Genomic DNA, 12,160 nt, shown 5'->3' with positions numbered 1-12,160 from the left:
TTTATAAATGGACTTAGCTTTAACAAACATTCACTTAAATTTACTAAATATATTTTCTCCATAATTTGCAGCCCTTTGTACAATGTCATCATATTTTATCATAGTTTCTGTTACTGGAATATATTTATACTGTGTGTTAAAGCCAGTTTAAATATTCATACCCCCCCCACACCTCTTTATGTCAGTGAAATGCTATTGTGTAATGTTGATTACTCAAAGTTGTCATGCTAAATAACAAAGTTATGAAGTTATTTTGGTCAAATAATGCGAACTGATTTTTAACCATGTCATATCACAAATTGTAATGCCTATTGCAGTTGCAATTTGCAGCATTAAATTGCAGCCCATGCAGTCATCTGACTGTATCATAGTTCTTATTACTGAAATATATTATCCTGTGTGTTAAAGCCAGTTTAAATATTCATATTCCCCCTTTATGTCATTTGTCAGTGAAAGGCTATTGTGTGATGGCACAATGATGGCTAAATCCTGGAGGTATCAATTACTGAATCTACAGGCAGACAGGCTTTTTAAGCAGACCTGCACTTTACTGATGCTTTCTCACAGTGTAGTCTTCTCTGCTCTGTCTTTATCTCATTTTGAACTTTCCAGTTCCGGAGAGTTATTGCCTTTTTTCTGCTATTATTGCAGTCATTAGAAAACAGTGCTTCGCAATCACCCCGAGCTATAGCCGTGTGTATGTCTATTGGAGAGGGAGAGAGAGAGAGAGAGAGAGAGAGAAAGAAAGAAAAAGAGAAAAAGAGAGAGCAAGGGAGGTTCACAGAACCTTAATCTTAGTCTAGTCATTAGTGAACTGTCGACTCAGTTTTGGCACCCAACAAAAACAGGATCGTTTGCTGTAGCCGAATAGTATCAGCCCCAGCCTCTTTTTTTCATACTGGATATAAAATGAGAAAGGGTCTCCTCCTTCCTCTGTCAGTCAGCATTTCAATACCAGTCAGTAAAATTGCAATTGAGAGAATGGTAGATTTATTGCAGACTTAATAGTCTAATTGTAAAATTACTGTATTTACCTTAATAGCATACCTTGTGCTCTTTATGAGACTGTATTGAGCATTAACCCTGGACATCTATACAGTGATTGTTTGGTATGAACACTCCTGATATTATGTTTTGTTATACCCCTAATTAACAGGCAACATATAAAGGTCATATAAATATATAAAGCATGTTACTGAACTGGGGTGTATCCTGAAAATCTGGACCATGGATCCATTTTGTGATTATTTTATATGTGTGACTTCGTGGCAGATCAGTTAGATATATCCTTAATTATCAAGTAATTATAGTTACATTTAAGGCATTTAGCAGGGGCTCTTATCCTGGCTTACAAAAGTGCTTTGTCATTTACCTTGAACAGTGTATGTACCTTTCAATTATGTATATTTTTGTACTTGCAGATGCCAATATAGATAACTACTTAGAATTAGCATTATGTTATAGCGTAATTGTAAGTATTATAGGTTAACAAATATTATGACCAGAATTTAGAAAAATTATGAAATTATGCCTATATAAAAAGTAAATTAGTTTTACTGTATGGACTTACAGGTGCTGGTCAACGAATTAGAATAATTTGAAATAGTGCAATCATGAAATTCTTTGAATGCATTTTTTGTGCAGAAAGCAAATCAGGTGTTCACCGCACCTGTCCTACTCGTTAGACTAATCACAGAACTCGTTACCTGGAAAAAAAATTTGCTCAGCTGAGCTTTCCAAAAGGCCCGTTTAGGCCATTTAACTGTGACACTGTTGTTTTATTGAATTAGAATAATGGAGAAACCGTTTCATTGAATTAGAATAATTTTTATTATAATTACAATCATCACTTTCTCAGTATTTTGTGGCTGCCCCCTTGGCTTGTATGACTGCCTGAAGTCTCCGCAGCATCGATTTGACCAGCTTGTCGCAAGTTTCTGCACTCACAGCTTCCCAGGCAGTGGCGATGTTCTGCTTCAGTTGGTCCAGCGTAGTAGGCTTTCTGTCGCGAATTTTCCGCTTGACGATGGCCCAAAGGTTTTCAATGACATTGAGGTCAGGCAAGTTGGCCGGCCATGCCAAAACTTCAAGCTGTTTTTTAGTGAACCAATCTTTGGTCGACTTTGCCGCATGAGCCGGTGCAAGATCCTGTTGAAATATGAAGTCTTCTTCGCCGAACTGTTCCTCAACAGTCGGAATCAGGAACGTTTCCAGAACATCTTGATATACGGCAGCATTGACAGTCTTCTTGAGGAAGCAGAGTTTCCCTACACCTCGAGCGGACATGCATCCCCAGACCATAACGCTCTGGGGAAACTTGACGGATCTTTTCACGCACTCGTGGTTGTAGGTTTCGCCACCACGACGCCAGACACGAGGACCTTGGTCACCGAAGGAGATGCAGAAGCGTGATTCGTCACTGAAGACCACTTTCTGCCAGTCTTCAGCAGTCCACTCGCCGTGTTCTTTGGCCCACTTCAGCCGTTTCTCCATTTGTTTCTTGTTCAGCATCGGTTTTACTGCTGGAACGCGAGATTTGAAGCCGAGTTCGCGCAGACGACGGTAAGTGGTTGATCTGGAGACGTCAGCGCCGGTCTGCTTGTTCCACAAGTCGGTGAGCTCGGAAGTGGACTTGAACCGGTTGCTGACTGCGATCTTTCTCAGCTGCTTGTTGTCGCGAGCAGAAGTTTTTCAGACGCCGGAACAGTTGGTGCGCTTGCTGCAGTTTTTCTTGAGAGCTTTGCAGACGGAAGACTGGCTGATGCCGAGCTGCTCAGCAATTTTAGTTTGGATCAAGCCTTGTTGGCGAAGGGCTTGAATTTGAGCCAGTATTCCGGTTGAGAGGTCGCGCTGCTTACCCATGATTGATTTTACAACTTAGAAATTCTACTCAACCCTGACTTTATACTGCACAGTGAACACTCTTCACAGAAAACAAAAATTCGAGCATTTATTCTAATTCAATGAAACGGTTTCTCCATTATTCTAATTCAATAAAACAACAGTGTCACAGTTAAATGGCCTAAATGGGCCTTTTGGAAAGCTCAGCTGAGCAAATTTTTTTTCCAGGTAACGAGTTCTGTGATTAGTCTAACGAGTAGGACAGGTGCGGTGAACACCTGATTTGCTTTCTGCACAAAAAATGCATTCAAAGAATTTCATGATTGCACTATTTCAAATTATTCTAATTCGTTAACCAGCACCTGTATGTTTACTTTCTCAGCATGGTCGTGGGACACCGGGCCCACATCAGCCAATCAGATGAGAGACTTTCAGGAAAAAAAAAAAAAAACAGCAAGTAAATAGCAGGGAAGTGAGAAGTTGGGAGTGGGAGGCTGAGAAATGCAAGCAGCATTTCACTTTTACTGGCTTTTATTTATTGTGTTTTATTTGTACTGCATGTGGAGTTGTTTGCGATTACAAGTATGAGTAAATGAACATGCAAGCAGTAATTCTGTTGTTGCATACCAACAGGACCTCGCCAAACTGGGGCATGTGTAGTTTTCCTTTAACTGTGAAATGCTGACTGTCATCCAGTGCCTGAAACAACAGATTATATAGTCTGTCTGTCTGTCTGTCTGTCTGCTTTCTGTTTTTTTTATTTTATTATACCAGAGTAAAGGAAACAAATAAAGCAATTTGAAAGCAACAACTGGAAAGCAGCCATTAACCACGCACTGATGCTGTAAAAGCTGTGATAAGGATGGTAATTTCAGGAATCAACATATGCAAATGAAATTACAAGAAAAGCTCTTTTGTTTTTCACTTCTCACACTTATCCTTTTATCCTTTAACCATGTCTTTCCTGTGCTTCACTTTTTTCTATTGTTTTCAGTGGGACCTCTGGAAACAAATCTTACATCAATTCAATCCATTCATTCAACCCTTCTGTCTTTTTGCTTTTTGTCTCTTCTGTCTCTTCCTTTTACTGCTTCCTTGTGATTTGCTGCCCTCATTCTCATCCTTATCCTGTATACAAATGTACCCATAATCCTTTTCCCACCACCACCATGTACCATCACCTCTCTTACTCGCCTGACTAGCGCGCCGCCTGCAGATCGCTTCTAGAATGTATTATCAGCAAAGACGCTCTCTCTCTCGCTCTTCCTCCTCCTCTTCTACTTGTTCCACCTCTTTTTGGTATCTCCCTAGAGAATGGCCAGGAGCAGAGGCCTGCTGTAACTACACGCTCAAACTGCTCCTGGCCGTTTACTTGTTCGTTTTCCTCTCCGCCTTTCTGGCGTTCCTCTTTGTCAATTCTACAGCCCGTTGTGGCCAGAGTCTAAACCCAAAGCCTGCTCTCAAAAGGCCTCAACCACTCCAGAGCCCCATCGCCATACAGTGTAAGTGTCAGAGGGGTGAGAGGAAGTGAATTTAAGCTGATCTAGTCCATTCTATGCCTGTAGAGAAGTTTTGTAGAAAAGCTCTTCACAGAATGCTGATAAATATCCATTCAATATGATGAGATCCCAATTTGATGCTACTCTATTAACTGGTCTGGTTTAGTAGCTAATCAGAACCAGGCCGGATGAAAATAACAGCAAATGTTCCACCCAGCAAGCAATTAGCCTTAATTAAAGTAAAGATTTAGACAATTTTACATAAATTTGTCCTTTGAGTTTTGTTTTGTTTTTTTTTCACTGGGATGAATATGATTTTTATCAGCATTTTGGTTTTGTGGAGCATGGAGCTTCAGAGTGCATCATGATAACGGGTACAAACGTTTGACTTCTTGCCCACCTCCATTCACCCCCAGCATTGCATAATACAGCACTTTTAGTTCTATTCAACAAAAGTTTGTACTCATTATCATGTTTCACTCCACTCCAAATCTATTTCACACCGGATTTCTCCTTTAAAGAAATTGGGTGAAGTATAGATAGTAGTTGGATCTACTGTGAGCCATCTAAGTGTCCAATGGTGTCCAATCTTCTTAGCAATGGGCTGGTGTGCCTGCAGGTTTTCAATCTACACAAGCAGAAGCACACCTGATTCCACTTGTTTAATTAGTTTAATCAGTGGGTCAGTCTTCAGACTACTGATCACGTGTACTTCTGCTTGGCTGGGATAAAAATCTGAAGATAGGATTGGACACCCCTGGTCTAAGCATTAGCACTATCAATGGAAAGTGGTTATTGTTTTCCTTGTAATACAACATCAGCAGTAGTTTGGAAAGATGGTGGAAGCATCTGCTAGCCTTTACCCTCCCAGCTCTGGTTGCATAGTGTGATTGTGGTGATTAATTTGGTTAAAATTGTTATTTAAGGTGGCTGACAAGACAAATTACCGTATTTTTTGCACTATAAGGCGCACTATTAATACACCTCTATTTTATGGTCTATTTCATACACAAGGCACACTGGATTATAAACCACATTTATTTTTTTGATCAATTTAAGTCAAATTAGAGCTGGATGTTAATCTATGAGATTTCTCTCCTTTTTTGGGTGAGTAAAGCACTTCCATTTATTTACAGTAAGCTTCCACAGAAGCTAGCCAGACAGCGCTACTCTGAGGAACTACACTGAGTGTTCCGGTGATATTAGCTAGTGTTTCGTCCCACATAGCTTGTTTTAACACAGTAAACTGGAAGGCTACAGTCAGCAAAAGAGCTAACTAGCAGTAAGCAGGTAATGCTAATACTGCTCAAGTGGTGGTAGCCGGTGTTACTAGGCCAATAATACTCGCCTCTGAACGACAAAATAGCTAACTAGCCCTTACAGCGGTTGGCGGCTAATGCTAATACTGCTCCAGCAAGGCTACAGCCCGATAATACCTCTGAACGGCAAAAGAGCTAGCACTTAGCGGGGTTAGCAGCTAATGCTAATACTGCTCCAGTCTCGAGTCTCAGTGATTGAAAACTAAACTGAAACTCCTGTATTATGCTGTTCTTAAGCAGAGTGGCTTTACTGCTCCTTACAACCTGACTGGTAAAATTCATACATAAGGTGCACCGGATTATAAACTGCACTGACCATTTTTTGGGACAATTAATGGATTTTGTCCATTAATAGTGCCCCTTACAGTGCGAAATATACAATACTATTTTTTTCTGACAAAACACTAATACTGGAAACACAATAATAACTGGAAAATAGAAACTGTTACACCAAAACAGGGTGTGAACTGGGTTCAACTTCAAATGTCACTTTATTTTCCCCAGTTTTCTTGTTTATATGTATTGCTACTCTGCGCAGCACAAGGCTTCAAATCAACATCCAAACCAGCAGTCAGAATCTCACAGAGAATTTTTGTTTGCTTGTTTTGAGTGTTGAGTTTCTGTCCACATAATGTTGTCCTTTACTGCTTCCTGGTGGTATGTGTCGGAATTGCATCACTGATTCTGGAACAATGGTGATTTGAAACCCAAATTAGCCTCAGATTATAATGTTTAATGTTAATGTTTAATGTTTATAATATGTAATCATGGCTGAGTAATATTTCAAAATATCCATTTTGATATAAAACAGACTTAATTTTGAAATTAACAAATGAAAAAAATTAACAATAGATGGACAATTAATTATGGATTTACCGTGTGCAGGACGACTCAAAAACCACAAGACACCCTTTTAATTCATAAATAAAAATTAAAAAAAATAATAATTTTCCCTTTTGTTTGACACTTGTGACATTTGACTCTATTCAGATGTAGAATCTGTAATTGGTGTTTTGAAGCCTCTCTTTTTGAGGTACTCTTGTTCCATACAGGGCTGCCAATGTTCTGAGAACGTACTAAATGACTTTTGACTTTATTCAGGATTTTATATTAGTATGATTGGTGCTGCCTCTCTGATGTTCGTGGATCTTTGGGATATAAACCTCTGATTGTCATAGCGTCCATTTTATTGTTAACTTGCACATCGTCAATGAGCTTCAGAGCCTCAATAAGCAGTGCACCATGGTACTTTGACTTGCTTTTTTTTTCTTCACATGAAGTGGCCTTTTCTTGTTGTCTCTTCACAGCGAAGAAGCAGGAGATTATTAAAGTGACTGAGCAGCTGATTGAGGCCATAAACAACGGAGACTTTGAAGCTTATACGTGAGTCACAATTATGTATAGTTATTTCTGTTTATCTTGTTGGTCCGTATACTTGTCTGTCCTAAATAAAATAAAATAAAATAAATAAATAAAAAACACCAATATCTCATGCTGTCTGATTTCCTCACAGGAAGATTTGTGACCCTTCACTGACCTCTTTTGAACCCGAGGCTTTGGGGAATCTTGTGGAGGGGACCGATTTCCACAGGTTCTACTTTGAGAACTGTAAGCACCACATCATATGTTTCTTTTCTCCCACAGAAAAACAATTAAATAATTTTTAAAAGAATGTAAAAAGGGAACAGATTAAAAATAATCACTCATCATCTCTCTCCCTTCAGCTCTCTCCAAAAGCCACCGGCGTACCGTCCACACCATCCTGCTGAATCCGCACGTTCACCTGATTGGAGAGGACGCCGCCTGCATAGCCTACATCAGGCTCACCCAGTACATCGACGCCAACAACATGCCTCGCACCATGCAGTCAGAGGAGACCCGCGTGTGGCATCGCCGCGAGAGCAAGTGGCAGAACATTCACTTTCATCGCTCCGGATCACCAACTGTGCCCACCAAGTGAGTGCTGCACGTGTGTGTGTTTATTATCTGATTGCATCCATGTAAAACAAGGGTCAACAAACCTGTTCCTAGAAAGCTACCTTCCAGCAGATCTTTCTCTTCACCACTAATCAATCTAATCAATCCCACCTAAGCAATCTAATTACTGCCTGCAGGAATAATTGATCAGATCAGAAACATCAGAAAAGATAATCCTTCTTTAATAATATTAGATTATTAATGTGATAATGGAAATAATATGAATACAATATGAATATATATATATATATATATATATATATATATATATATATATATATATATATAAATGTATTTGTATAAACATTACAGTCTAAATAAGTATATATATATATATATATCTTTGTTTCTCTTTTGTTGATGGAAAATATTTTGCTTGCCTTTTTAAAGCTTTTATTTGTTAAATGATTAGATAAGTACTTATATTGACTCTACTTTCTTGCGCAAATAATAAAAAGAACAGTGAAATAATTTTAAAATCAGTTTTCGAAGAGACAATCAGTGTAATGAGGCTAGAGCAGGTGTGATATGCTCTCTTGTTCTTTACCAAGTTTTGAACTATTGTGGTTTTGACAGCTCAGTAAACAGTGAGCTGCAGTTTAGATCAGACAAGACAAAAGCATGGGTCTGCTTTTCGTTTATGTTATACACTTGATGTTTTTGGTGTTGGAATTCTGACTTATTATTCAATGCAGTAACAAGTATAGTAGATGAGCAGTAAATAATATTTTATCTTGATGTATTTTTGTTTGCTGTTTGTGTATTTTGTAATCCTGAAGCTAGATTTTATTAGATTAGATTTTATTGCTGTAATTTCAAACATAGAAAATATGAGAGGAGCCTGGTAGTTCTGCACCTGTATTAAATAAAGTATGGTGTTTTGCATGGGTCAGTTTTTAACATCATGTCGCTTTAGGATGGACCTGACTTTGCTGCTATATTTTTTGTAATATGCTCTATTAATGATATTTAAATGATAATGTTCACAGTGTTGTAACGTATAAAATTCCTCTTTTTCTCCTCTACAGTTAATGAGGCCTCGAGAGAAGACACTTCATGTTAGATGAGCGTCGGTCCTACACACCCCAAGCCCACCTGTCATGTTTCTCTACCTTATAAGTCTTGTTTACATATGGTCACTGCTGGACTTAGCCAACATGGAGGTGGAGAAGAATTATCATTTTGTATCAGGATGTGTGCACATGTGAGTGTATGTGTGTGTGTGTGTGTGTGTGTGTGTGTGAGTGTGTGTGTATGTTTGGGTGTGTGCACGCACACTGTTTGCGAGTACTGTTCGCAAGTTGTTCTCATAAGACATTAAGTATACTTTTATCTTTTTTAAATGTTGATATTTTCTATGGTGAGAGATTAAATAGAGGGTGTGTTGTGTTGCTCTATATATAAATATATCTATTAGGGTGTTCGGGTTTATCAGGAATTGTAATGTCTGATTTCTGTCCCCACGGTTACACCTAACACAAACAGTGTGCACACTTCTAAATCATAGCCCTTAGTTCCAAGGGGAGGAGGAGCAATAGAACTTTACCACAAGAAAAATTAGGACCCAATTGCACAGGATTAAAAATGTCTGCGTAAATGACTGAGATGGGAGCGACTACTCGATTTATACACTTTTAGTGTGACAATTAGCAGCTACATGTTTACGTACAGACGCTAAGATTAGCTAAAGATCTGTGGACGAGGTATACCACAATCCTAAACGTTCCTAAGTATATTTGACATGCATTATGAAACTAAACGCCTCCTCGAGTGCCTGTATACTTCAGAAAAGCTGTGTTTGGACTCACACAAGTGTTAAAAAAATTATATTAATCCTGTGTAACATGAGATTAAAGGTGGCAGATTTTTTTGTGAGCACACGGTCCGTAAAAATGGCTGACATAGTCTGACCACTACCACCTCCCCATGTAAAACTAACCCCGGGCTAATAGAGGCTTAACAATAAAAGTCAATAGAACCTCAAGGATATGACTTACACATATTATCTGTCAATGAAGCGTATTGTTGCAAAGTATTATAAAAAAATCTCAGCATGCCATTAGTATATGTTATGTCATGCTTATGAAATTAACATCTCATAGTTATGAGAAAGTACCTTAAAATGAAAAGATATGGTCATAAAAACGTGTTGTAATTTTAACTTACAGCATCTCATATATATGAGAAAGTATCTCGTTATTATATGTGAGATAAAAAACAACATTTGTAAATATGACATCTCGTAATTAGGAAATACATTCTCTTTATTAAGAAATATTATGTTATAAAATGTAAAATTGTGAAACATCTCGTATTTATAAGAAAGTTTTTATAACAATGAGAAGATATAAAATTATATTTTTTGAGGATGTCATAATGTCTCATAGTAATGAGATACTTTCTAATAATGACAAGATTATTATTATAATACTTTACAATAAGTGTACCACAGTAATAAATATTATTAAATGCTTATATAATGCTTTATCTAATTATTAATTGACACTAGTTAAGACATTAAGTATTCCTAAATTTTAATGTATATGAATGTTATAAATAATAATGAATCAAGACGTTACATTAAAACATGTTCTAATGATCATCGTATTTTTCACACTATAAAGTGTACCATGTTATAAGGCGCACTATCAGTAAACCTTTGGTTTCATACACAAGACACACCAGATTATAAGGCGCATTTTAAGAGACACTATAAGGAACTTCTAATTCAGCAGGTCTCACTGCTGGGTGGTGCTGCGGGTTAGTTAAGTAAAGCTAAGCTAAGTAAAAAAAATGTTTTAAAAAAAGACTTTCTTTTAAAGTCAAACGAGCGCTGGATGTTAATCTACACAGATTTCTCTTCTGAAAATTGTTTATTTGGGTGAGTAAAGTGATTCTTTAATTTACAGTAAGCTTAGAGTCTCGAATTGCATTAGTGGCTAACTGTTAGCAGGTAATGCTCAGGCTACTCCAAGCAGTGCTAGCCAGGGTGCAGGAGAACTAAACTGAAACTCCTGTATAACGCTAAACTTCAGCAGAGTGTCTGTACTGCTTCTTACAACCTGACTGATAAAATTCATACACAAGACTCACTGGATTAGAAGGAGCACTCACGATTTTTGGGAAAATTAAATATATGGTGCAAAAAATACGGTGATAACGTCTTAACTAGTGTCGTTTAATCATTTGTTAAGTACTGTTAACTAATGTACCCTTATTGTAAAGTGTGACCAATAATTATATTATATTACTTCACAATTGTAATTTTCACAACACAGTATCATTAAACTGAGATGTTCATTTCAGAATTAGGATCTAGTAATAGCTGACATGCTGAGGACTGTATTGTAATACTCTGCAGCAGTACGTGTTGGTGCATTTCAGTCAGTGCTTTTCTAGAGGTGTAGACGCTGGAGTGCACTGGGAGAATGGTGAACAGTGATCAGACGGACGAGCTTGCTTATGTTTGGGGTGGTGTGTACGCGTTCTGTGAAGTGGTGAAGTGCTGTTCCTGCTTTATCCTTTAGAGTGTTGGTAGTTTAGCGTGATCTTAGTTCACAGGCTTCGCTCTGTTCCGCTCTGTTTTCTAGATCTTACTGGCTTTAGCTTCAGCCGTGTGTAAAACTGATAAAGGGAACGCTTTAGCATAGAGTCGCTATTTTATTCTGTGTGTGTTTTCGCAGATACACAGTAGAAAAGCTGAGATATTATTATTAATATTATTATTATTTGTAATAAAAGAATGTAACAGGCTAATGTACTATATCAATGAACATGAATATCTGTTCATATCTGTTCAGTCAAATGTTTTTATTTTAACTGCTTATTGTGAACGATCGTTTTCATTTTGTTTTATATCGTCTTCTGATTACTTGATGGGGTTTTCTTGAACTATCAGCTCTCGGTCTTTTCTCAGTCTCACATGCTACTTTTTTTGTATTAATATTTTTTTTGTTCTTTTTTGTATAGGGTCAAATAAAATGGAATAAAAATGAATCTTTCCTTAAAAAGAACTGGTTGAAAATACATTTAGTTTGCATACATTCTTATTTCATCATTCAGTTACAAATCAGTTCAGAATTTTCTTTCTAGTGATAAACTGAGCAGAAATAAATATTTATGTAGGAATATTTACAGAAATAGGTAATTCACAGATTTTTTTTCAGTGTAGCTGATATAAACTGTTTGATTTTCTGTAACTTGTTTTCAATCTCTCTGTTTGGTTAAAACATCTAATAGACTAACAAAATAAATCTGAACTCTAAATAGACATTTTATAAACACTTACAGAAATAAAATCTTGCTTGAATTATTATTACTCTTAAAATTAAAAATACATGTTTCATTTTTAATTTCAGTGTTGATTTTCTGATTAATTCTCCAGTGTGGTAACAGGAATTGTAGATGAGCAGTAAATATTATTTTATCTTTCTGTATTTTCTTTTCTTTTGGAGTATTTTGTAATCCTGAATTTGTGATTTCAAACTCAGAAAACCCCCAATTGGAACTTGTACACTAAGAAAA

At 37.1% G+C, this 12,160-nt stretch overlaps 1 protein-coding gene across 16 annotated transcripts in view; it reads left to right on the top strand.

The window, feature by feature from the left end:
- The window catches only part of camk2d1 (calcium/calmodulin-dependent protein kinase (CaM kinase) II delta 1), a 124,561-nt gene extending 114,131 nt beyond the window's left edge, over positions 1-10,430 (top strand). For 8 of the 16 annotated variants that reach the window (XM_007231054.4, XM_049482053.1, XM_049482054.1 and 5 more), the window contains 4 exons: positions 6,967-7,042; positions 7,173-7,267; positions 7,384-7,615; positions 8,665-10,430. In XM_007231054.4, coding sequence (XP_007231116.3) covers positions 6,967-7,042; positions 7,173-7,267; positions 7,384-7,615; positions 8,665-8,668 — 407 coding nt within the window. In that variant the 3' untranslated portion in view covers positions 8,669-10,430. Of the gene's footprint in view, positions 1-4,043; positions 4,344-6,966; positions 7,043-7,172; positions 7,268-7,383; positions 7,620-8,664 lie in introns of those variants that run through there. The other 8 variants (XM_049482047.1, XM_049482050.1, XM_049482046.1 and 5 more) reach the window with 3 other exon arrangements.
- Positions 10,431-12,160: the final 1,730 nt, after the last annotated feature.

The sequence above is a fragment of the Astyanax mexicanus genome, chromosome 8, assembly GCF_023375975.1.
Source record: "Astyanax mexicanus isolate ESR-SI-001 chromosome 8, AstMex3_surface, whole genome shotgun sequence".
NCBI lineage: Eukaryota > Metazoa > Chordata > Actinopteri > Characiformes > Acestrorhamphidae > Astyanax > Astyanax mexicanus.
Note: the sequence above shows the minus strand (reverse complement) of the source record. Positions and strands in the feature narration are given on the sequence as shown.